General features: G+C 38.9%; 1 protein-coding gene across 1 annotated transcript; it reads right to left on the bottom strand.

The window, feature by feature from the left end:
* Window positions 1-3,003: 3,003 nt before the first annotated feature.
* INHBA (inhibin subunit beta A) lies at window positions 3,004-24,028 on the bottom strand. Its single transcript, XM_051798769.1, has 3 exons — window positions 23,961-24,028; window positions 20,816-21,342; window positions 3,004-9,912 (listed from the first exon to the last, which is right to left on the bottom strand). Exons 2-3 carry the CDS (start codon window positions 21,201-21,203, stop codon window positions 9,026-9,028), a joined length of 1,275 nt encoding a protein of 424 aa, XP_051654729.1. The 5' UTR covers window positions 21,204-21,342; window positions 23,961-24,028; the 3' UTR covers window positions 3,004-9,025.
* Window positions 24,029-26,887: the final 2,859 nt, after the last annotated feature.

The raw sequence follows: 26,887 nt of genomic DNA, 5'->3' as shown, positions 1-26,887 counted from the left end.
AGCTCTTTTGAAACCAGGAACCACACAGAGGTCATAGAAGCTGAGTAGCAGATATTTGCAAGCCATGGATTTGATCACTGTGCTATATTTCTATCAGCAGCACAGGGCAGGACAGTCAATCTGATACCTAGGCAGTACTTAAAATCAGTCTGTGTATTTCCAGGAAACAGAAAAACTTAGGTAAGAAATGAATCACTGAGGACAACCATAGAACTACCAAAACTTTGACTCTGTTAACCCTGTGACAAGCATGTAAAGAATCATGATATGCACTGAAACTAACCCAGTAACTCAATAGCTCAAGTAGCAGTGTGAAGATGCTTCTCTAAGGGAGGAAATCCACACTGAATAGACACAATCTGTGTATCTGTTTTGAAAAATCATGAGGTGTTATCTGCTGTTGTCTGTATATTATTAACTTGGTCTAAGTTGTTTAGAACAGTTTTTTTTCAGTATTAGCAGATTGTTCTACTTGTGCAAAAGGCAGTTCTTAGTTCTCCACTGTTCTTTTCAGATGGAGCGTTTCAGTGAGCTTGTACAATAGCAGCAGTTCTCAGTAGCATTCTTAAAATAAAAAGGAAATAAAACGGCCTCAGAAAATGAAAAAGAAACTGTGCACTATCTAGTACTGTATTCTATGTCATGACAGAAAAAGGATAGCTCCCTGTTTTACATTTGAAATGTAAGCTTCATTTGTACTAGGTTATACAGTTGGAATACAGTTGGAAGTTTATGCAGTTGGAATCAAGTTACCTTTACGATTTTATTCTCTTAGAGCAACTTCCAAATCCAGCTGGATTAATCTTTACTGGCAGTAATAATTATAGAATCATTTAGGTTGGAAAAGACCTTTAAGATCATTGAGTCCAAGTGCTTAGTGATCATAACAAAGGAAAGAAAGCAAATATTCAAACACGTCTTAGTTCTAACCAAAACAAAGGCTTTCTCTAGCTCTACAGGCCTGTCAGCCTGACCTCAGTGCCTGCCAAGCTTATGGAGCATCCTAAGTGCAATCACACAGCACCTCCAAGATGGACTAGGCATCAGACCCAACCAGCACAGGTTTAGGAAGGGCAGGTCCTGTCTGACCAACCTGATCTCCTTTTATGATCAGGTGATCCGCCTGGTGGATGAGGGGAAGGCTGTGGATGTGTCTACCTGGACTTCAGCAAGGCCTTTGACACTGTCTCCCACAGCATTCTCCTGACAAAGCTGGCAGCCCACAACTTGGGCAGGGGTACTCTCTGCTGGGTTAAGAACTGGCTGGAGGGCCGGGCCCAGAGTGGTGGTGAACGGGGCTGCATCCAGTTGGCGGCCGGTCACTCGTGGTGTCCCCCAGGGATCAGTGTTGGGCCCAGTTCCGTTTAATATCTTTATTGATGATCTGGATGAGGTGACCAAGTGTACCATTAGCAAATTTGCAGACTACACCAAGTTGGGGGAGAGTGTTGATCTGCTGGAAGGCAGGAGGGCTCTTCAGAGGGCTGAACCTCAACAGGATGAGGTTCAACAAGGCCAAGTGCCGGGTCCCGCACTTTGGCCACAACAACCCCATGCAGTGCTACAGGCTGGGCACAGAGTGGCTGGAGAGCAGCCAGGCAGAAAGGAACCTGGGAGTTTGGATTGACAGGAAGCTGAACATGAGCCAGCAGTGTGCCCAGGTGGCCAAGAAGGCCAATGGCATCCTGGCCTGGATCAGGAATAGTGTGGCCAACAGGTCCAGGGAAGTGATTCTTCCCCTGGACTCAGCACTGGTGAGGTCACACCTGAAGTACTGTGTCCAGTTCTGGGCCCCTCAGTTCAGGAAGGATATTGAGGTGCTGCAGCAGTTCCAGAGAAGAGCAACAAGGCTGGTGAAGGGACTCGAGCACAGGTCCTATGAGGAGAGGCTGAGGGAGCTGGGGCTGTTCAGCCTGGAGAAGAGGAGGCTCAGGGGAGACCTCATCACTCTCTACAACTGCCTGAAAGGAGGTTGTAGCCAGATGGGCGTTGGTCTCTTCTCCCAGGCAACCAGCAATAGGACAAGAGGGTATGGTCTTAAGCTCTGTCAGGGGAAGTTTAGGTTGGATATTAGGGTGGAATTCTTTACGGAGAGAGTAATCAGACATCGGAATGGGCTGCCCAGGAAGGTGGTGGATTCTCCGTCCCTGGAGGTTTTTAAGATGAGGCTGGATGTGGCACTTAGTGCCATGGTCTAGTAACCATGGCGGTGTTGGATCAAGGGTTGGACTTGACGATCTCAGAGGTCCTTTCCAGCCCAGTTGATTCCATGATTTGTTGAAAATATATTTTCAGTGACGGGAAGCCAATTCAGTTGTCTAACTTTTGTAGAAAATGTATGATTTCAGTGCATGATTATTTAAAGCTCTGCTTATAGCAGTGGTGGGCTATGCTTGAGCACTGTGCAAATAATCCATTTAAAGATCAACCTCAGAATTCTTGTTACCCAATTCTCACCCCACTGGAATGTAGCACTAGTCCAGTTATCATCGTAGGAATGCAACGACTGGTGAAAACCCTTCATAAATTCACTTTACTTTCAAATATGAGAGTGTTCAAGTAATTTCCCACTCAGAGCAGGGATCAGCTGCTTGTGATCAGGTCTCTTTGATCATTTCATCTGACTACCAATTAATTTATAAACTAGTGCATGTGAGCTGACAGCCTTGCAATTTTGTCTCAGTAATGAAAATTCTCCTTTTATCTGTGTGAGCATCTAATTCTGGATTATTCAAGGGAATTATGGTGATGGTAGTTGAAGACCTAACAGCCTGCAGGCAAGGGAAAGTTGCAGCTGGCTTTAGCTTTTGTACTCCATGTGTTTCAGAAGTAGTGAACAACATAAAATTCCATTATTTGAATTCAAATGTCCATTTAACAAAGTCACACCAAAGAGAAAGTTATCACCCTGTTCATTCCAAAGAGGCATCCATGCGTTTCACCTTTAAGGTGAATTTTTTTCTGTTATTTCCCAAGTTCCCGTTAATTTCCCAACAAGGAAAGCATATTAAGGGACGATTACACAATGCTTGGTGAAACTCCCTTTATTTATTTCACTTGTGTTGTTGCTGCTGTTGTATAAGAAAGAGCAAAATAACAAAAAGAACAAAGTAAATTAAAATAATAGCTGATCCAAACATTTTCAACACGCTGAAATCCCATTCCAAATGCAAAGACTCTTTCTTTCTGCCTTTTCTTTGCATTGATTTGCACAAGCATTTTCTCTGTGAGCCAAATACATCTCTGGTATAACTTCACTGAAGTCATTGGACTTACACCAGAGGTGGTTTTTGGTCCTCTGTCCTGGGTAAATACAGTAGGAATAAATTGGTCACACAGGCAGAGTATCTGGCAATAAGTGCACTGAGTGGTCCTGGCAAACCAATAGGAAAGATCTAAAATAAAAAGCCCAAATAGGTCTTTTACTTAACAGAGGGCCTAAAAATCTACTGGGAGCTGCTGAATACTGCCCACTAACTGTACAAAGTATAGGTAGCATGCCTTCCAAATATCAAAATACCAGACGGAATGCCGTGAAAATAAATAACTTCTAATATAAACAAATGAGAACATATCAAACTGTTACCTCTTTAAACATAATGTAAATAAAAAAAATACCAGTCCTTCTACACAATAAATATTAAGAAACCATTGACATAGTTGAAATGTACTCATATAAATTAACAACTTTAATTACATTAGCCAAACAGACATTGGTTAAAGCACTGCATGTAGTATGCAAAATAATAATAATAACAATAATAATAATATCAACAACAAAACACAAAATGATAAAAACAAAATAGGCTTCATAATATCTTGGCTTTCATAATTTATATATATGTATATACATATATATAGTTGTGTGTATATATATACTGTAGATATATATATAAGATGTATGTATACATACATATATATATATCTTCAACCCATTGTCAATGTATTGTTTTTGAAAGTATTTAAATACAAAGAAACCCACTGAGAATTAACACAGATTCACTATATCTTAAAAAATAAATAGCTATATAACCCAGAAGTGCTGCTTGTTTCAACCCATGAAAACCTTGTTTATAGTTGTTCACAAAAGGTCAGATTATGACTTTATTTACTCATACTGAAAACTGTTTACTCCACAAGTAGTGTAGTGAGAGCAGATGGGGAGTAAACCTTTTTTTCAGTGTAAGGAAGGTGATTAGCATCTGATTCTTTTACCGATGCACAGTATTGACATGAGGTTTAACTTTAAGAACTTAACCATTTCCATCACATCTACCTATGCCTCAGAAATAGATTTTGCTCAGTTTTTTGATGTTGACTGGTAACTTTCTAGGAAAGGAGACATTTTGAAAATCAACGGCATTGCTTACAGAGTAAGGCACAATTCCACATGAATAATAGTCCATAAAAAATTTAATCTTGCACATAGACTTTACAGATGCCTGAACTTCTCTACCTTAAGAGATATTGCTGCCAGCCTCTATATGATCTTGTGGCGTCACAGTTAAATGAACTTGATGGCTTAAATCTCAACGAAATACAAAAAGAAGGAGGTATATATAATGGAGTCCTACTTTGCAGTGATTTGGTAAGAGACTGTTTCTATTGAAGTCAATGACAAAACTCCCGTTTCATTCAGTTCTAGAGTTTTGGGCCCTAGATCAGTATTCTGCTGTGAGATAAGAGTGCACAATAGTTATAAGCATTTTTAAGCATTTTCTTTTGCTAAATCTGAAGAATACAAATACATTCAGCCCTCCCAAAGAAACATCTTAACATGCACTTCTGTCAGTTTTGTAGGCTTTGTATCCAGTGAGCATCTGACTTGGAGATGGGGAAAGTCAACCAACTGTAGTCAACAGTGAAGCAAGAAGATTATGGATGTACTAAACAAATATATTTCTATAATTAAGCATATACTGAAAATGTATTTTCAATACAAACAGAAAATAGATTACATGGAAATGAATGTGCTAGTAGTTAAGGGCTTTTCTCTTTTTTTGATATAGTCACACCTGAAAGGAGAAGTAATTTTTGAGGCTACGTGCCATAGGACAACTGCTTAAATATGGTATTTTTAATGCTATTATAAGTACATGCAGATTTAATTAAATCAAATTATCAGGGATGGGGTGTTTTGTTGGGATCAGTCAGTCTTGATTAAAATCCCAATTTCTTATTTTACTTTATCATACTTTTTTTCATTTTTCCCAACTTTAAATAACTCTGACCACAAATCAAAACCCCATGACTGAATCTAGAGACTGGAAGGAGAAATCTTTAAAATTTGTGACCAATATACACATACAAATGAAAGCTAAAAAGGAGGGCTTAGGAAGAGTTACTTCTTGATTTAAAAACCTTTTTCTGTTTTCGATGTATCTACCATGAAACATGCTCACAACATCTAAAATCTTATTTTCTTTCCTCACTTGGAAGTTGTCTCAGGCTAGTTTCATATTTTCCAGGGCCAGTCAACATTCATCACATAAAAGCTGGTATCAAACTCAGAATCAGACCTCTTTTAAAAGGGTATTTCTCCTTTGGCCAGGAAAACCATGGGCCTAAACCTACTATGCTTGCAGTCAGTGGGAGTTTTGCCATTCTCATCTAGGGGAAGGTTGTGGGATTTCAGGTCTCTGATACTCTCTAAATAATCACTGTAGAAAAGAATTTTTATCAACGTGAGCCATCTCACCTGCTTCCCCTGGCCACTATGTTCAGAGATGAAGCATGATGCAAGCAGCCTGGTTTAAATAATTGATTTAAACAATGTTGACTATGGTGCCATTCATTCAAAATCCTTTCTCTCCCTTCACAATGCCCACAGCAAAAGAAACCTGTGATTCGCCCTCGTGTACCTTTTCTCATGTAAGTAGTGTTACTGCTCTTGCACAGAGACCAGTAGACATCAAAGAGCCTGCTGACACGAGTAATGGTTCTGGGACATCCAATTATATGAATAAGGGTTCTGGAGCACCCAATTTTAAGGTAAAGTCCAAAGTCTAGTGAACTAAAAGGAGCTCTCTAACGACTCTCACAGACAGTGTCCCTGCTCCTGCTGTTTCAAAGCCTGGCTCTGCTTTTAGAAAAATCAACTGAAATTCTGCTACTTGCTTTAAATAAGTGGGATCAGGAACTTGGTTTAAGTTATAAAGATAAATTAGTTGTGCATCTTTGTTGTTTGTTTTTTTATTTTATTTTATTTTAAATAATTTCCTTACTAGCATTTGGTATCCCTCCCTTTCCCCAGGAAGAAAACACAAAAAACCCAACAAACTTCTGCAAATAATTTAAATTAGAAAGCCTTGATATTTTACAGAATACTTTAGTAAATTTAGAGTTTAACCAATTGTTATATTTTTTAATTTTTTTTTTGCAAATTGCAAACAAGTCTGTAAAAAAATGCATTGTATAAAAAGTACATAAATGTATAACCCATTAGCTGTATTATGCAATCTAAATATTGTGGAATAAATTAGATAGAAAACTTAGCTATAAGCACGTATGTTGATAGCTATTCAACAGAGGAAAGGGCTTTTTAAAAATTTTTCTTTCTTTTTTTTTTTCCGTTTTTTTATTCTCTATTAATACATACAAATACGGACATGCGCCCATGCACACACGCAGAACACACACGCACACATGCACACGCAAACAGTTTTGGCTGACAAAAATGAAGGCCCTGATTACACTGTTTAAAAATGGTTCTTGCGATGAAGGTGCTAACACACTATCCCTAGCCAATGTGACTGGGTTATACTGTGCTATCTTTTTTCTTCTTTTTTTTTTCTTTTTCTTTTTTTTTTTTTTTAACAGACTGTGCTCTTAACAAGTTGGGGAGCCACGTTAGTGCTTCTTTCCGTGAGAGGTATTTTGAAGCCTGTCCCGTCAGAAGGCAGCTAACAGGGTCTTGGTTCAGCAAACTTATGAGAGTCTGAAGCTTCAGGTTCAGGGTTATCAAACTCAGTGTAAACAGGGCCTAAAGGTTTCTCCCATTCGCTCTTATCATCTCCCCCTACCCAAAGACAAATGTTGTAAGTTTAACATTCTTTTAAATATGACAGCGAAAAATTTAAAAAAACAACTATCTACCTATGCCCTACGGGTTGGACCCTTCAGGTTAGGTGTTGACACTGAACATTAGGTCTTACAGGTGATGCGCAAACCCATTAAGAGTTGTCATGCTAGAGGGTGGTGGTTGAGACACCAGTCTTTTGGCAAAGACTGCATTTCAAACAGAAATCCTACCACAACTGCCTTTTTCTGTATATTTGCAGGGGCAATGGTGGAAAGGGCCCAAAGTTGCTTGCAACTTTACATCAACACTTTCTAAGTGTATACCAGTACGTTAGGTTTCTCTCACACAAGTACCAATTTTGAACATGTAGCCTCCCACTTGGCAGTAAGAAACAAACAATCTTATAACATACTGTGCTTTGCACACAAACATTCATTGTTTTAAGAGCAGTAAAATGAAGCCAGAAGTGCTTATACCTTGTGTATACATACATATGTACATACAGAAATATCTATCTCTATATATATGTATATCCCTTGGACAAAGTTGTTTCCCAACAATGCACAGTTGCTGTGCATCTGGGCCAAGTTTAGTGTTGTAGGTACAAAAGAGTACAGTTATGCTTAGATGTACCTCAGATCCGAGCACATCGTATCCAAATCTCAGAGATTTTCTGGGCTTGCTTTACGCGGCAATTTTCTGCTGAGGGCACTATTTGAATTTAACTGGTTAACAGAGATTCTAGCCTGAATGTAATCAACCCACTGACCCCTAATTCAAACCCTAACTTATTACAAGTGAATGGTACCAACCACAAACAGACTTTTTAGAGGCTCGCACAAATGTCTTTGGTGTATGTGTCTATTCATTTTAAGGTACAAAATAATAATAATTATTATAATAATAAAAATAGCTATTTTGTGTGCTGTAGCAGTTCTTGTATAGCTCACAATAAGTGCAGCTCTCAACCCCTCCCACACCCAACCACCCTCCCTTGCAAATATTTGTTAAATAAGGATTAGACAGGTCAGACACCATTGTAGTGCAAATAGTAAACGATTAAAAATTTTTTTTACAAAATATAGAAATGTTTGACTCCAGTAACTGGACAAACATGTTCCTTTCAAGTATCTCTCACCAAAGAATTTTTTTAAAACAAGTTACTTCCATTTAAAAAAAGTCTCTCTGATTTTTTTTCTTTCTCTTGCAGGTAAACAGTTTCAAACCAACTAGGTTGCATAGTTCTAACATTGTAAGCACCTTTACAGAATGTAACTTTTATTCTTTCATTCATTTTTTATTCTGTTTTTTTCTTCATTTTTCTTTTTTCCTTTTTCCTTTTTTTTTTTTTGTAAATGTAGTGCAGAAGATGAAGGTGTATACACCTGCACATTGTTGTTCTTGATCAATGTTAAGTATATGTATGTGTATAGTGTCTGTACGTATAGATATGTATATAAATACATAGCCATATACATATACACACAAACACTACACACCTATTCAGTTTCTCTGTAAATGCAGGGGGAAAGCGCTAGTGACTGTATTGATCATGCACATGGCTTTTCAATGACATTTTGGACTTTGTCCAAATTGATGCAAGTCAGATGAGCTGCTACCATGGCTTGAACTGATGGGTAACTAAGGGAGGGAACAAAACTCCCCTAGTAATAACTAATGTTTAGTATACTATGTAATAAGACAAGGAGCATACTGAAAGGAAGGGGAAATCCCCAACCCATACCGCTGTTCAGATGCATCTTATTCAAGCCCGGGTTCATGAAGCTTTCTTCCTTTTTTATATCTGAAGTCTTCTCTAATCCTTCATTAGTCTTTTTTTTTTTTTTTCCTTTTCTCTCTCTCTTTTCTCTCTCTCTTTTGTTTTTGCTTTTATTTCTGATGATTGTTTCATTCAAAAAAGGTTATACCATGTCTGGTCTTTCCTCTTCTTGGGCTTTTGGTACATTTTCTTCCCAATGAGAAGGGTTTTGCGCATACACGAGTCTACGAACAGCCACACTCCTCCACAATCATATTCTGTATGTCTTTCTTAATGATATTCTGGCCATCATCGTAGTAGAGCATGGACATAGGCCGCAGCTTGGTGGGCACACAACATGACTTGAGGTTGGCAAAGGGGCTATGGCCCCGCATGCGGTAATGGTTGATGACAGTGGAGTGGAAAGATAATGATGAACCAGATGTGCCTGCTATATGGCTGGGGCACTCTCCTTCGCAGTAGTTGGCATGATAACCCGTAGGAGCAATGATCCAGTCACTCCACCCTATGTCCTTGAAGCTGACAAAGAACTGCTTCTTGCAGCAGATGTTGACTTTGCCATCACACTCCAGGCCTCGTCTCCGCCGCCTGTGCTGGCGGTCCTCTGAGTGCCGAGCAAGCATCATCAGGAAGGGCCGATGCGATTGCTCTTTTTCCTCTTCTCCTGTGAATTCTCCAGGTTCCTTTTCTTTCCCTTCCCCATCATCTTCCTTTTTCTTCTTCTTGCCCAATAACACCAGGTTGGCTCCAGTCTCTTGGCACAGGTCACAGGCAATCCGCACATCCAAAGAGTTCTTGCCTTGGTCCAGGAGTCTCTGGACACTGCTGGAGACAGGAAAGATGTGCCAAGTGCTCTTACGGGTGTCCACTGCCTTTTCTGAAATCAAAGTCTCACTCCTTTCACCTTTCAGCCTCCCATCCTCCATATCTTCTGCTCCTTCAGAGTTGCCTTTTGGCTGCCACTGCTGTTGAAAGAGGCGGATGGTGACTTTTGTCCTGCTCCGGTTGGCTTTGGAGACCTTCAGGAAGAGCCACACTTCAGCATGTTCAACCAGTGATAATTCACTGCCTTCCTTTGAAATCTCAAAGTGCAACATTTTCTTGGCTGTGCCTGATTTAGTAAATGGAAATAGACAGGAAGAACTTGTTAGTATGTCTGCTTACATTCTGTTAAAGAGACTTATGTTAACTTTTGCTACAGGCATGAAGTTCCCTAGGTTTCTACTTTCTAAATTTTTATGGTTCTTCTGTTCTAATCTTCCTTCACCTCACCCCCTCCTCAGTTTTGTATTTTGTGAAAATTCTTTGTTTTGAAAAGTTTATATTTGCCTGTTGTTTTCCAGCATAATATTTTAACCAGAGTGTTTTGTTATAGCAACAATATAGTCATTATTGTAAAGCATCTTATGACAAATAAGCATGAGTGGCTGCTAAGAGTTCATTTGCCTAATCTGTCTTTGTGATCACCGTTAACTGAAAGGCAAAAATTCTTTATGATGGCAGTCCATATATATCATACGCATAAAAATCTGCGCTTAATAGCTGGTTAGGAAATGAGGTCCAGTCCTGCCAATTCTTTAGCAATATTTTGAAAATTATGTGGGAAAGAGGTTTACCCTTTCTCTGTCCATAAAAAGCCATTCTTCATATGCATCTTAAAATTAGTTTTAAATGTCAGTTGCTTCAAAAACAAACAGACACTAAAATATGAGCCTCAGTTTTAAGAGTTTTGCAGAGTTATATTGTAAAGAATTGCAGAACTGCAGCAGGCAGATTCTTCATCCCATGAGATGTTAGCTGTAGATCCTGTTCTTAATTTAACATACTGTACTTGCAGTGATTATAGTAATGGTGAATACATTGAGAAATGAGCTAAAGAACTGTATAATTATGGGGATGGTTCTCTGGCATAATTGTATCAACTTGCTGAGATGTCATGATGATGATTGTGATGGTGAGGAGGTGTTTCTCTGATACAGAGCTCATATCCCTGGCAGAAGTTGGAATGAATAATGGGGGCTGTTTAATGATTTGATCACTAGAGCATGAAAAAGTTAAGAGAGAATGAATTAACTGGGGGATGGTCGTGATATTATTTTCTTAAGAGAGGTACTTTTCTATTTTCTTGACAAAGAAAAAAGCCCTGATGACATCTTTTGTTCTTTCTTAGCATGGAGGCCAGTATGGACTGGGGTCACAGACTTTCAGTGTGGAGATACCTGAATTTAGTGAGACAGAAACAGTATTCATAATTATCAATTTGTCATTGATATTATTCTTGAGCTACCCAGAGTTGTTAACCCGATTTTCTGTGCAGTAGTTCTACTTGCCAGTGAACTGGAATTTTGCACCCTAAAAACAGCAGATGATGATCAAAACAGAAGTAATTGGACACATACAGGAAAAATTGCCCTCACAGTATCAAGGCTCTTCTCCTTGCTTTCCGTTGCCACTGAACTTCACTAGTAGGGATTTCCTGACTATCTCCCTGCTCACCCATTCTCAGGTGAGACAGAAGTGGGGCAAAATCACAAGAGACATCTACCCTGTGTATGCTTGCTAATTCAAGAGTTGCTGATATCTGAAGTTTGTAGGCAGGCTGTGCTGACCTTTGAGCTACCTGTTCCTTTTCTTCTCTGTGAAGTACTGGCACTAACACATTCAGATTTCCCTCGTGGCTTTCCCAGGTCAAAGAGACAGATGTTTCTGAATTACAGTGTCCAAAGAGCACAGCGTTTTGTTTTTGTTTTCCATCTGAGAGTGTGAAATTGTAGACTTTAACTGTCACTGAGATAGGGAAACACATGGTTTGTGTTAACTGCTTCTCACAGACAGCTGATGCCAGTCTCTGAAGTGAGTTATGTTAATTTCTCAGGGAGCTACATGAACCAGTGGGACTGTGACTTAGAAAAAGAAGTAGCTAATAGAAAAGAAAGAGCAAGCTGACTGGTACTGTGCAACATGATGGATTTACTGTTTTTCTGTAATTTTTTAATTAAGATTTATTCGATAATGACTGAAAGTTTGCTAATCAGTTCTTACCAGCTAACATAATTTTTTTTCCATTCTGGAAATCAAAATATGGCAAAGTTGCCAGCTGTGTTGGAGCAGACGTCAGGTGGTAGACACTAATCCCACTCCTGACTTAGTTTGAGCATGAGGAGGTGTACAATGACATTCTTCCAGTCCAAATAAAGTCTGGTCCAAAAGGCTGGTTGCCTTGTACACATGATGTTATAAGGAGTGTTCTTTATGAGAATGGATACTTCTAAGGCCTTTAAGGACCAGCTGGCCTGTGGCTTCATTCCCCCCAACTCTCTCTTCTATAGCAAGCTTCTAACTGTAGTTTATCCCTTTCCTTAGCACAGTCCTGATAAACCCTTTCAGAGGGGAATCTGGGCCTTAAGTGAACCTGAAGGCAGGTGATGTGCCAGGAGTCATTCCTGCCCATCCAACCTATTCTGCTTGCTGCCCCTATCCAAGGAAAATTTGGCTGAAAAAAAGGTGGTTTAGACAAGGCCACAGAAGGTGTTCTGGCATCCAGCTGCTCTCTTTCCCCAGAACTCACAGACCGGTGTGTGGAATAAGGATGTATTGCTGGGAATTGCAAAACTTTTTCTGTATTCCTGAGAAACCAAGCTGGGCACAGACAGCAGTTCTGATACTAGCAGAGATCTTGCGCATGGGCATATCAGCTGTGCTGGATATGGACACAAAAAACGTACACTCTGAAGAAAGCAGGTGGGTGTGCAGACCTGGCTTGCTCAACAGGGTAAGAAGTTGTATGATCCATCTAATCTGAAAAGCCAGGCAGTCCTCTGTTACAGAACAACCTAATGCTGTTAAGTGTTAATGCATGGTATTTTACATTCTGCTGTTTCCATGCTAGTGGTAGTTGAAAATAGTTACGAATTGACATATCTGCAACAGCAAATATTCATATGACTTTATGCACTGGTCAGAAGCATAGTGATGCAAACACTCTTTTTGACAAATATTTCATGAAAGAAACAGGATCTCAAGAATCCTTTTAATTAGTTTTTCAAATGCTCATCTATGTGTTAAAGTTGAGTTCTTCCTTATTACAAAAACTATTTGAACAGTTCAGTGAAAATACATAAGTATTGCCTTTTCTTTACTTGAGAGTAGTGAGCTTGAGCAAGGTAGCCTAAAACATGACCTTATACAGGGAGAGCAGCCTCCCTATATGTTGTTAGCTATAATTTCAGCCTCTCTGGATGTAGTTATCTACATTTTCACAAAAAATTGTGAATTAAGATTCTAAGGAAAAAACATACAGGGGGTTTATCTGAGCCTAATATTTCTGAATGAAAGAAAATCCTGAGTCCTCAAACCTGCATAGCTAAAAAAAGTTTTGTAGTGGTTAAAAAACACTTTCCCTTTCACAGGTCTTTTTAGAAGGAGACTGGGAATGGTGCAAAGTTGGGGATAAAAAGCACGCTTTCACATTAGGAAAAAACAAAGCTTTTCTGAATTCTCTTCACATTCACAACTAGTTTGTTACGATCACACAGCACAAATGGTATGAACCCTGCAGTCTTTAAGAGGTCACTATGCTCAGTCAAGTTAATTTTGAAATCAGAGTTTGGCCTGTGCTAAAACTAAATTGAGACCTCTGGATTTGGATTATTATGGTCACACATTCACTTTGTAACAGGATCTTTATTTCCAAAAGGTTCGGTGCTACAATAAAGCAAATTCTTCAAGTGTTCTGAGACAAAAAAAAAACCCCAAAACTGTATTTCAGTTTCTCCAGATATTGCCTACGGATTTAGCAGTCTTTCCTTTTAGGTCTCAGTTAACAGACAGGATCAAAGCTTTGGAAACACATACTGTTCATCTAACTGAAGGTAAAAGAGAGACTCCTGAAAGTTGCGGGTTGTATCACTTCCATAATTACATTTTGTTTATCCTCTTGTCCTGCCTTTATATCTGCCACAGCTGATTTGTAAGGGTCTTTTTCCATTTCTAATCATCCTGCTCCTCCTGTCTGACTACTGTGGAAAGACCCACAGCCCAACACTGGTAATGCCTTCATCACTTTCACGTTCATGTAAACAGCAATGTCAACAGCCTGGATTGTTATCGTAGCAGAAAGCAGCTGAAAAAGGAGACAAGGGATTACTCTGAGCCCCCTTTGATTTCCTCATCTCCCTTTCCTAAAAGTTTGGAGAGGCCACCTCTCTGCTTTATTGCTGAATGAAGTCCCTTCCAGGATAAGAGCTGTGATGCCAAAGGAGCAGTCTAGCAGCACAAGTGACACCAGCAAATGCTGTGAGAAATGGTTAAAAATACAAGACCTAAGTAGTAGTGCATATATGGTAAAAGGTTTAATGGAAGGAGTTACTGAATGGAAAGTATATATAGCATGGGAGTTTGCTCATATCTGTTTTTCTCTTCACTAGTGCTCGCACACATTTTTAAGAGAGAAACCTGAACATGCAAGCAGAGGAGAGCCTGCACAGGTACCCTCCTCTCCACCTCTGGAAGGGCTATTCAGGGCTTATGCACAGGACTCGTCACTCAGTACCAGCTCCAAGCAGCCCTTGGTCACGGGCACAGCACAGGAACCCATGGAAAGACTGACAAAACCCTTGAGGGCCTAGGCACAGGGTGACTGGAGGGGCAGCCCTGCATGGGCTCCTGCTGGGCTCACGGGAGTAATCTGCAGCTCCAGTGTGCTCTTCCTCTGAGGCTTCCTTCAGTATGGCTGGCTTGAACTGTGTAGTCAAAGTTCCTTTATTTGCAATTTGCAGCAGGATTCAAGATCGAACCCTGTTAGTTCAAGCTATATACTTATATGTATACTAGGTAGAGTCTAAACTATACAAATAAAAGGATCTTCTGTTGAGTAAAATACTGAGATACTTGATGAAATTTTAACCATATGCTGTTAAATAATTAAGGCTGGTTTTTTTTCATAATGAAGGTGATTATCCTTTCTGACATTAGAGTGTGACTTATTCTTAATTTCTTTTAATACACAGCATTTAAATTTTCCTTTAAAAATACTCACTGTGTAAAAAGATGCTGTCACTTTAAATTTCTATGTTTCACCGGTGCTTAATTTTGAACCATTTTTGCATTAAGTGAACTGTTTTTCCATACAAAGCTAGCTTTTTTTTCCTTTTTTAGTTGCTAACTTTACTACTGCCTATGTTTAGATTTGGGGGAATTTGTACTGCGTGCCAATCTGTAATTACATTCAAAAGCATCCTTCCCTTCACTTCTCATTTCCGTTCCCCAGGAGACAGAAAAAAAATAGGTTACTAGAAAGGTTCCTCTAAAGAGAGTGAAGAGAAGAGCACAGTTATTGAGAGATAATTGCTCAAAATGTTTACTAATGAGTGACCACTGGAGTCAGATGAATTGTTTGCAGTGTAGAATTTATTCAGTGAATTCAGCACTGTTATCGTTTGGCAATTATCCCCTAGGCAGATTGATTATTATAAACATCCTATTACCACGATTAGACAGTGGTCATTTCTGTAAATGCCTTTCAGCCTATGGAGCACTGGCAAGCAATTTATTCTAACTATTCATTATCCGGCTTATGTGACTGGTCATCCAGGTTGCAAACTTTTATTCCTGCTCCCTAAGTGTTGCCTCTTACAATGGGAGGAGAAATTACAACACAATTAACAAATACCTTATCTTTATGCTCACCTATCATTTGCTTCCAGAAAGAGGAGATTTTGTTGTAAGAGAAAAATAAACCAAAAATGAAAATCAGGAAAAAGAACTATTCCCCAAGCATTCTTGGGGGGAAGGGTCAGGGAGGGGAAGAGGGAGGGAACAGGGAGGGGGGAGAAAGCAGCAGCAACTTTATTTAAATACCTTTTCTTGAAAAGTTAACCCAAAGAGGCATTGACAAGGTCATTTAGAATGTGGAACAGTTCAGTTCTGGTGAACCCTGACTCTCTCCTGCTATTTTGTTAGGAGGGAAGCACTTTACATCCACAGCTTTGAGTTCTTTCCAACTTAAAAGCCCTTCCCCCACATGGCTTTAAATATTTAGAAACAAAAAAGGTGTTTGTTTGGTTGAAGTGGTTTTTTTTTTTACTTGATTTTTGCATTTATGTCTGAAATAGCTGAAGTGAAGTTTAGGGTCGTTTGCACCAATAACATATTCCAAGGTAAAAACAATACCAAGTCTTTGTCTTTTATAAAAGAGATAGCAATTTTTTGCACATATTTGTAATAATTTGTTGTAAAATCTAAAATTAAGTGGATTAGAAGACGCCAGTCTTTTTTCACTAAAATATTTAATTTCTGTGCACTAAGGCCCAAACCTCAAGCCCACTGAAATGAATAACAGAAGTTCTAGTTGCTCTCCAGTAGACTAAGCTTCAGTGCTAAATCAATGTTGCAAAACTCTGTTGCATTAAATGAGATTGCCTTTTCATAGCCTTTCATTGCCTTTTCATAGCCTTTCATTGCCTTTTCATAGACATATCTAGATATAAGAACTTCTCAGCATGAATCATTTACATGTATGCAGTGTAGATATATCCTGCACACAGGAAAACGTGTGAATACACATACTTTTCCACAGGAATGTTATGTGTAAAACCACACAGGTATATAAGCATGTCTGCCTCAGCATGCCTGTACATAAGGACATATGTGTGCCTATACACACATACAGGCAAATACACGTTCAGATATTCCCAACTGCCTTTCCATACAAATCTGTGGGCATGACTACACACAGATATGGACACATACAGTACTTTCTGTCTCTTTCAGGTCTCTTTTTCTAGACTGGTTCCCACCTTCTCAGGTTCATCTGTGCTTTCTCAGGTTGTTCTTAAAACAACCAACCTCCCTGAATTCTCATATTTTAATACAATAAAACAGATTATTACAGAATGGCTTTCCTCTTCTGGAATTAACTTGATTTCATTTCCTAAACTTGAAATCTTTGACATAGTATACCAGAGGAAAAAATAATCAAGGGAAAATAGGCTTGTTTTCTAAAAGCCAAGGAGACTGCATTAAAAAAAAGATGTGAGCAAACCATCTCAGATGATGATTCATGGTCACATTTCTCAGTATCTTGTAAAAAATAATATTGATAATTTCTGATCTCTCTAGATTTCCAGAACTTTTAGCATCCATCAGTTTATCTTTTTCCCCTCTGTCTGTTCCCTTCCTGTATTATTTTCCTTGCAGTTTTCCACTCCAGTGAATCTCTGCCTTTTAAATAAACTAGAAGAGAGGAACAATCTGCACTCAGAGAATCTACAGATAAGCATAAAGATCTCAGAGAGTCAGGATCCAATTAGGTAAAATAAGAGTTTGAAGGAAGGTTGCCTTGTGTGAAGCAAAAAGCCTTTGGAGTGTGCCCTCTCGTGGCCGTTCTTTACTCAGCACGAATACCTGTACTACTAAATACAGTTCCTTTCAAAAGAAAATTGATGACATTATTCATAGAGACATAAGCGATACATCTTTTTTTTCTTCCCGAACTCCCAGATTGGCTGCATAGGGGTAAGTATCTTCCTAGGAAAAGGCATGAGTATATACAGACATGCATCCATCTGCACATGAAAGTGGGCATCACATGATCAAGGCAGTTAACCTTGAATTCAGTATGAAGTGGTACAAAACGATAGAATTTGTCTAAATAGCTGTCAAATATCTCCTTTTTTTCCCCTGGCAGTTCTCCTAACAATAAACCTTTGGATTTCAGTATTTCCATCCAGTAATTCCTATCACCTTCTCGGGGGCTGATGTTAGCAACCCGTTTCATTGGTAGTTTAGTTGCCAGGATCAAATTCAGTTGGCAAAATCCCAGATCCGCCTAATAAGCTATCTACTTAAAATAATAAGTGAGCTAGTAGCCAATTATATTTTATGAGTATTGAGTATCTCTGTTATAGAACCTGTTGGATTTGCTTGTCGCAAAGTTATATGACTCCTCTCCTCAAAACACTCTTTAAAGACCTCGAAGTAACCCACAGAACTCTGGCATGGCTACCCTCATAGTACAACTAACCGAGGTTAGTAATCTTAGTTTGATACGCAAATAGAAAATAATTTTCATGTTTTACTTGTAAGAGTGCCAAAGGACAGTAGGGTGCATTTGTAAACTTTTGCCCAATACTCATGGTCATTAGTTTTGCAGAGATCTGTCTGGATTTGTTAGCTGTGAAAACTACCTGCCAACTGTTTTGCTGATTTCCTGGACATAACTACACCTGTGCTTCAGACAAGTTCACTGCATTTATTTCCCCTCTAATTGTCTGAAGTCTGTGCTCATTTGAACTTTGCTATTTAGAAAATAGTCTCAAGCCAGAGCCACATGCACAGGGCACTGTTTGTTCATTCACTCTGTTTCTTTGTATGTTTGAGGATATGGCTGATGAAAGATGGAAATACTACTTTTTTATGAACGCAAGTAGTAAACGTGGCTTCTGAAAGGTATGAGGAATGGCTGGTTTATGTCAAGCCATACCCAAAGGAACAAGAAGCCTAAAGCCTTATTTTTCTTTTCATAGACTTTTATTTGATACAACGTGAGATGTTTCCATTCATTTTCATTGATTTCTTATTGCCCTCTATTGAGACTGAGTGAGTTCCACATTAAAAGCAGAAAGAACATTAACCCAACTGTGAGAGGAACATGTTTATTCTCCTACTTGGTGTTTAAACTTCTTCATCCTATTCCCAGTTTTCACAGAATGAAAAGTGGGACTGTCCGTGTGGCTATATTCTATTCCTGTCTTTTTAACTCATACTTCCCTTGTCTTTGCTTTTGCCTCACTTTCCTTAACAGGAAAAACATAGTGCTTTAATATTTGACAAGCAAAACTGCCTGTGCATGATGAGAAGAGATCCCATGTGGAGTTTATTTAAGTTGTTGCAGCATTAGCACCTGTAAAATGTGGTAGATCCTCTGATGTTAGAAAGACATCAGATATGAATGGCTATAGATGAAGAATATGTTTCAGCAGTCTGAAGTTACTCCAGAGAGTGCAGTTATCACTTCCATTATAAGTCCAAACCCAAAGAGCTTGGTTTCTAGGTTGCTAATTGCTCCTCCCTTGTCCCAAATCAAAGCCTAGCAGGTATGGGAAAAAGGTACAGACTAGCCCTCCTGCCTTGGCTTCCAGGATGCCCCTGTCCTTCAGCCGTGCAACTCCATAGCATAACTGCTCTTAAATTAATTTTGCTAGCAGCAGTAGGACAATGCTATGTAAATCAAACTGAGTGATGTGTCAGTATTGGGTAGCTGGTGGTGGGGGGGATTGGTGGCAGGATGATTGGCCAGTGTGTGGGCAATGGCATGATTTTTGCTGCTCACGTGACCCCGAGAGCCAATGGCTTCGGGAGCCGCTGTTGGAGGGTGTCTTACAGAGTAGGCATATATCAAATTCCAAATTCCTTTGTGTCAGAGCTCAGGAGAGACAATAATGTGTTTACAAATGATTGGGACTCACACAGTGAAGAGAAACCACTGTTCATGCCATATGTGTTCCACTGTGCTCAGAGCGAGCTGCTGAAAACCAGGTGGGGAATCCGACTCATAGATAGCTTAGAGATTTCCTTGCTTTTACAAATTCATTTCTAAACTAATGTTGAGCTGCCCCTGCTTCCTATGACCTCTGGCATTGACACCTTCTGCCTGCTTTCTGAAGAGGAGGGGATGGAAAATTTGAAAAGCCTGAGCTCTCATACTGAAAGAACTGATGATGTGTATATTGACAAGGACTCCGAAGGCAAGGATTCCTTGTACAGTTGAAAATCAGACAGCTAGAAGGAATGTCTGTTCTTAAAAGCATGCACACTTCTTGTGCACGGCTTCCCTGCAATCAGAACATCTGAGTCAACAGGTTTTCAGGACTGGAAACTCTGAGTGTTGTCTTAATTGTTTATACTGCTGCAGCAAACTTTTAAACAAAAATGTTTGGAGTTCCTTTGCATACTTTGCCTACCATATGCTGTACCAAACAAAACAATGACATTCTTTTAAAACCGTCTTGGCAACAGGAAAAATGCTTTGGCTAGACAGCATCATAAAAAGTTGCTGTTAGTTAGATGATAGAGTTATTGCAAGATACTGCTATTGATGCATGCATGAACATACTCATTTATAATAACAGATATATATGCAGATGTAGATACGTATACATTGAATTAAAATGGGTTCTGGTCCTATTCGTGTAGGAACAGCACAGCAAAGTACAACTTTAGAGCTGTTTCCTATAAGCAGTTGAAAGGAGTCTTAAGCCATTACTTAGTAAATATATATATTCTGAGCTCTTACTGTGTAAGTGTTAGGGGAAAAGAACTGTGAAAGAGTTCAAAATACACCATATCAAGGTTGCATTTTTTGGCTGGAATGTTTTAGGAACAGAATCTTTTTTCCAGTATGCAGAAGTCTGCATTACAAATTGGATCAGCTACAGCAACTTGTCCGGTTCTATTGCAGTCATCTGACAGTCCCTGCAACTCTTTATTGCCAAAGATGCTGTGTTAAATTAAAAAGAAAAAAAAAAAGAAAAAAAAAAAAACCAACACAAAAAAGCCCTCTCACTTTTAACAGTTAAAGCTGCTTCATCTGATTTTATAACTTCCACTCTAATTTTTACATGAAAGGTTGTTTCTAAAGTAGTTTGCAGCTCACTTTCTGTCTTGATAAACTCTCCAAAAGGCTTCAGACTTTTTTCCTTCACCATCAACTCTGCAATCCAGTACTTTACTGCAAGTACTCTGGCTTCACAGACACAGTTTGGAGGACCCTGCTGCAGCCTGACTTCCCTGTGTGGCTGACTGTACTTAGCAAGTGTAAGCTGTAGCCAAGACTAAGTCAGAAAAGTCAAATTCCTTTGGAGTCCTATACCACCCCCCCCATCCCATTCCTTCTTCTCCCTTCCCCCAAGTCTCATCCTACAATCTTTCAGAAAACATTGCTGAGGAGAAGAAAATAACTTAATTGCAGTTTTGGCACAAAGGATATTTTACAGTTTTGCTTTTCAAGCACTCACCTGATTCTGCAAAAGTGATGATTTCTGAGGTTTGCTCCACGACTTCATTCATTTCAGCTCTTCTTCCAACATCATCCTCTATTTCCACATAACCATCCTCTCCCACCTTTCCCACATGGAGTTTTTTGATGGCATTTAAAAGTGCTGCCTTGGGCACCGGCTGGGTGATATTAGGTCTGTCCCTCAAGTGCAACATGTTCAATATGTGCTTCTTTACTGCTTCCACCATCTCAGGCTGTGAGCTGGGCACATCCTTTGAAAGCGTGGCAAGGGCACATGATGGACAGTCAGTGACTGAACTGTGCCCCTCGGATCCTGGGGTTGGGGAACTCCTCACTATAATCCAGCAAAGCACCAACAGAAATCCTCTCTTCCAAAGCAAAGGCATCCTGGCAGCAGAAGTTGTTGTGATTCCCTTTTTGAAAGGCCCTGCTTTTCCTCCCCCTTCACGAACAGTTTTTTTTTGGGGGGGCTGGTTTAGTTAGTTTGTTTGTTTGTTTGTTTTTTCCTTCTCTTCAGCAAATTCTCTGGAACAAGAACCAAAAGTTTTCTGTGAAGTTTTGTTTGCAGGTTCCCTCTCTGAATGCAATAAGTGCTGTAGATGTTTGTGGCTGTCAGGGAGAAGAGTTCTGACTCTGTCTCAGAGTAGGAGAGAGACACAGAGAGAGGGAGAGAGAGAGAGAGGACGGATTGGCCTAAAGTGAGTGAGTGAATGAGAGAGGGAGGGAGTTTTGTCTGTGAGTAAAGGCTATGATTAGGAAGGGGGAGGAACAGGCAGGCTGGCTTCCTTATGCTCATTGCTCCCCTAACACACACCTCTCTTCAAATATCACTACTCGTGGTTCCTTCCCTCCTCCCTTTCTAAAATCTCTTCTCATTCCTGTAAATTTACTCTTCTTTTTCTCTCTCCGTTCGACCCTCCCCCCCAGCTGTCATTTCCCCCTTTTCTTTTCCTTTTTTTCCCACTTTCTTTTTGTTTTGTTTTGTTTGTTTTATTCCTTCGACGTATCACTGGCTTAACTAAACAGAGGAAACATGAATGAATGAAAAGGGTGAAATCTTTAACGAGCACCTTACTCTTGGTCCTGCCTGCTATTGTTAGGGATAGCAGGAGATGTTAAATAGCTTGTGAAAGAGATGGGGATGAGGGGAGTGGCTCCAAATATTTTGGAGAGAACATTATTCTGCCCTGAGTAGAGAAAAAGATCTTTTCTGGAGGTTATTAACACTGGCAAGAGATCTGAAGGGTGCAAAATCACACTGTTATTTGGAGGGCTCTATAATACATGATACACTCCCCAGCTGCAATATGCAGTCAGGCACTGAGAGTCTAAACATGAGCTGGTACAGCACATATCTGTGATGTGAAGGTAGTGCCCTCCCACCAGAAATACCCCTACTTTTATGCTAGTCTGTGCCTAGAAGTTCTCAGGTAGTTATATTTAGGTTTGGGGTTAATCAAGCAATGCCTGAAAAATGTTTTGAAGGTAAAAATTGTTACATGTCATCTGGCCAAATCATACTTGGTTCTGGCTCAAGCAAATCCCTCATCGATGCCAATAATAATTCTGTCTGAGTGAAGGCTGAGTAAGATCTTCTACATTTGGCCCATTGTTATTAAAAGGCATGTATTGCTTCATTCATTTAAATCATGCAGAGCAATCATAATATTAGAATAAGACAGTAGGAATTAAAAGAAATCTAAAGCATTACTAGGAGCAGGAGTTTCAACCAGTGCTGGTAGCCCCTTGACAGTTTATGCTCTACAGTGAAAAAGCATTCCCGATGTCACTGCCATGGCTTCATGTTGCCTTCAGATTCTGTCTCCTCTCCATTCTGTTCCTTACTGAGCGAAGCTGAAGTTAGCCAACTCGCTCACATTTGAATTTGATAATGGAAAATGGAAAAATTACAGCTATAACTATAACTTTTTGGGATTCTTCCCCTCTGGATGTTAACTTGTACAGATTTTCTTAGAACAGCTTCTTCTTTTTTAAGTGTTTACCCTTTTCCTTCCTTTCATTCTCTTTCTAACACAGGTCTATCTTCTCAGGTGTGCTTACCTCCGACCCAGCAAATATTCCACTTTCAGTATATTACCATCAACCATTGTATTTCACAGTGGAAAGGAATAATTTATAAATATAAGCATTTAGAAGTCTCTAATTTCCATGAGATGACTACAGGCACATGGGCTAAGAGACAGGCAAGGAATTATAGTTAGAGTAAATGAAACACACAGAAGTAATTGAACAATCAACCAAAGTTTTACAAATGTTATATATTGCAAGTCCTTTTCAATTAAGCTCTTTTATAAGTCTTTTACTGTTATAAGGCATCCACAGTACACCCTCATCTGTGTTTTACTGACCTCAGTTGCTATACAGTTATATACTGTTACACTTACAGGTCTGTCAGCATTATAAACCCTGCAGCCATTCTTATAAACACATCTTTGTAACACAAACCTCACTATAATACATTGAAATTTCTTGGATCTTGTGAACAGCCCAAAGTCTGTTGTAATTATACGAAGTCTGAAAGTCAGCTTGAAATAGAACTAAAAGTTTAATTGGACGAAAAAATAATTTCAGATGAAAATATGCATTCATGATTAGATGTACTAACAGATGACATAATTAAAGGAGTTATTTATAGTTCTAATATAGCACCTATCCCAATAGTGTCTGATGAAAAGGAAAAGATAGACATAAACCAATATAAAATACAGACAAGTATGTTTGGGTTCTTGCTGTGGAGTATACGTTGCTTGCCATCTACTAGAGGTACACTTATCGCATACAATCTCTATTACATATAGGGATAGCATATTTCACTTGCATGCCATGATGATGACAGATTTAACATTAAAGCATAACTTTCTAAAAACCACTATTTTCTAAAAGAGTCTGTCAATACCGCTGATTCCAGTTCATTTGTACTTACGTGCATATACATATGTGTACAAAAATACATAGCATTTGAATACATACAGAAATGGTGGTTCAGACTCTTTCTATAAAATTACCTGAGCTGCAAAGGTCTGTATATGTATTCATGCAATATAACCCTAGCAATATGCAACAGCATGCACAGGAATTAAAAGTTTCGGTTTTAAAAGAAAAAAGCCCATTTAAAGTTTTACCTCTCTAGTCCTGACTCTCAGAAGGAGACTGCTGTATTGTGCACTAAGAACTGCTGAAGTTCCTCTTTGTGGTATTTATAATGCGAAGCTTTGTACTGTACTTCTCATGTGTACACTCACATATAACGTCTGTCAAAAGTAAGTGGGCCGGATCACTGTGCTGGATTGGTTAATCCTGTTACATCAGCATTGACTGTTTTTCCTGTATGAGACATACTTCTGGTAATTATCTAATGGAAACTCCTAATTGTCTAGCATGACAAAATATCGTGGATTCAACTTGTAGTGGTGATCTCCATTTAAAGGATAGAACTTAACATCAGACTGAAAGCAAACATTATGAGTCAGGAAGACACACTCCAGCTTGTTTCATTGCATAGCTATATAGATATTATTAGATGTAGATTTCACTGATTTAGTTTAAATATAGTATTTGCCAGATATTTAATTACCAGTTTGCAAATTGTTTTCTTCTTCTTTCATACTTCAGGATATATCAGATACTCTTTCTGCAAATTTGGATCCTTTTCAAATTCAGGAAAATGCATTTTAGTAAGAATCCTTTTGCTGTGGATGATTTTTTTTTTATTCAATCTCTGAATAAATATGTCCTTCTGTTTAACTTAGGGATCCCTTTAAAGCTCTTAAAAAATGAATCATGTTACTCCTGCCCAAGTCTCCTGGCTTTTTGACATGCAGATTGCATCACACTATTAAAAATGGCTTAGACATCTAAAAATAAAATACAATGAATGACAAGTCACATTTTTTGCAAGTGTGATATTAACACTTGTGGAATAAAATAAAAATCAGTTTTCATTTCATTTTACCTTAATGAAAATCAGAAATAACTATGCCAATTAGGCAGTACAGAAGTAATATATATATATAATATATATATCATATATATATATATATACACATATATGTGTATACATATATATATATATATAAGGTCAAAAGTAAATCTAAAATCCATCTCCTTTCTTAAACACACATAATAACTGGCTTTATGTGGTACCATTTATGACAAATGGCATGATCATGCAGTCTTTACTCATTCAAAACACCCACTGATTACCAGAAAATCCCCATCCTTCAGATTTTTTTTTGGCCTGAATCGTACTTATAATTGTATTTTTATGTCCTGTTGGTAATGTCAGTTTAATCTGTCTTGGAATATGGCTGATCTGGATCAGAGAAGAAAGATTTAAAACTTTCAGTTTACAGTGATACCAGAGAGTCCTTAAAGCAGTGTTTATCCCAACTAGAGCATGTGCTGTATTCACACAACAGCTTTGGTAGAATGAGCAAAAAATCAGAAGTTAATGGGAAACATATGACCAGATAGGTTGTTTTGTTTCCCATTTTTAATGTGCATATAAGAAATTTTCAGGCTGTAACATGATGTGGATTGAAGCCTCTTGAAACAGGTTTCAGTAGCTTTCCTGCAGTCTGATTTTGGTGGTTCCAGTTGTTATAAAGAACAGCTTTTTTATGGTTTCTTTTTCCTTTTTTTTTTCTTCTGTAGCAGTGAGAGACTTGCTTCAAGAAACAGAAAATGAGCATGCATATACCTAGCTATTCACAGTTATTTTTAATGGGGATCCTAAACTGAGTTTTGGAAAAAGACTTTTCCATTTTGCAATTCTGTTTTTCTCGGGACCAGAGTGAGTTTGGTTTTAACTGTCATCCTAAAACTCTTGAAATTAGTTACATACTGGTAGTGCAGGGACTGTTGCAATTTGGCAGCAGACGTGCTCAGCAAGGGATCTTGTATTGCACTGTTTTTACAGAGAATGGAAGATTTGCCCTGAAAGTAACAGAGCTATCTTCTCCTTGGACTCACAGTAGTGTGGTGCTCCACTTGCAGCAGCTGGTATGAAGGCTGCTGACCATCTACTGATGCAGCACCCAGCCAGTCCGGAACTTCTCCCGCAACGGCAGCGAGTCAGAGAATTCCTGATGAGAAAGCGTGTGGTCTGTGACAAAAAGAGAAAGCTACCTAGTGAAGTACAGCAGGCAAGTATGTGATTTATAGTGCAGGATAACTTCTGAAAGGAGTTTAGGAGAAGTGAAAAGCATTATTCATTTCAGAGCATGCTCCTTATTGCCTCAGGGAGTTTGTGTATAGCTTTACCAAAGGCCTAATGAAAGCTTTACTCAGTGACTAATTTTTTTCGCACCTATTTCTCTCTTTATAAATATTTTTCTCCCCATCCCCCCCGCACTTCTTTTCATTTTGTAGAACACAGCAACACCTGCTGGCAGTGATCCGGGAGTACTGCTGGAAAGACCCACTGATCTAACTCTTCAGACCAGCTGCCATTAAGCACTGCCAAGCCATATTAATGAGCTGCCTCTATTTTTACCCCTTCCTGCCAGAAAGGGCAATTGCTCTTGGGAAAGACTGTAGCTGGTTTTTTTGGTTTTGTTTTTGGTTTTTTGGTTTTTGTTTTTGGGGGTTTTTTTCTGATTTTTTTTCCTGTCAGCTTCATAGTCCAGATAATCATTGTTCATTCAGTGAAGCTGGGATTTCTAGTTTAAATTCTGATACCACTGATTGAGTCTACATAAAACATCAGAGTGATGCTGAGCTCACATGCATATTTTAGTTCTAAGCTGGATCAGAAATAACTAAAGGAATGGGACTGAGAAAGAAAGGTTAGTATTCCGGTAACCTGTCTTCTTTTTCCTCAGTTGTGGATTTTATCTTACAAACCATAAAAAAGTGATCCAATGCCACTTCATTATTCACTCAGTGGATACTGTGTGATTTACTGACTACTTTGGAATCTCAAACTGCACACAACATATTTTTCCATGTCCATTCCTGCTTTGAAGAGCAGCCGTTAGAAAACATATTGGCACAGATTTCTTTGCAAATCAGCTGGAATTTCACTCTGTTGTACCTTATTTTCCTGTAA

Source organism: Manacus candei, unplaced genomic scaffold (genome assembly GCF_025592945.1).
Source record: "Manacus candei isolate 608988 ecotype Guabito, Panama unplaced genomic scaffold, ASM2559294v1 h1tg000049l, whole genome shotgun sequence".
In the NCBI taxonomy this organism is placed as follows: domain Eukaryota; kingdom Metazoa; phylum Chordata; class Aves; order Passeriformes; family Pipridae; genus Manacus; species Manacus candei.
The sequence above is the reverse complement of the archived record's forward strand: the minus strand, read 5'-3'. Positions and strand labels throughout refer to the sequence as shown.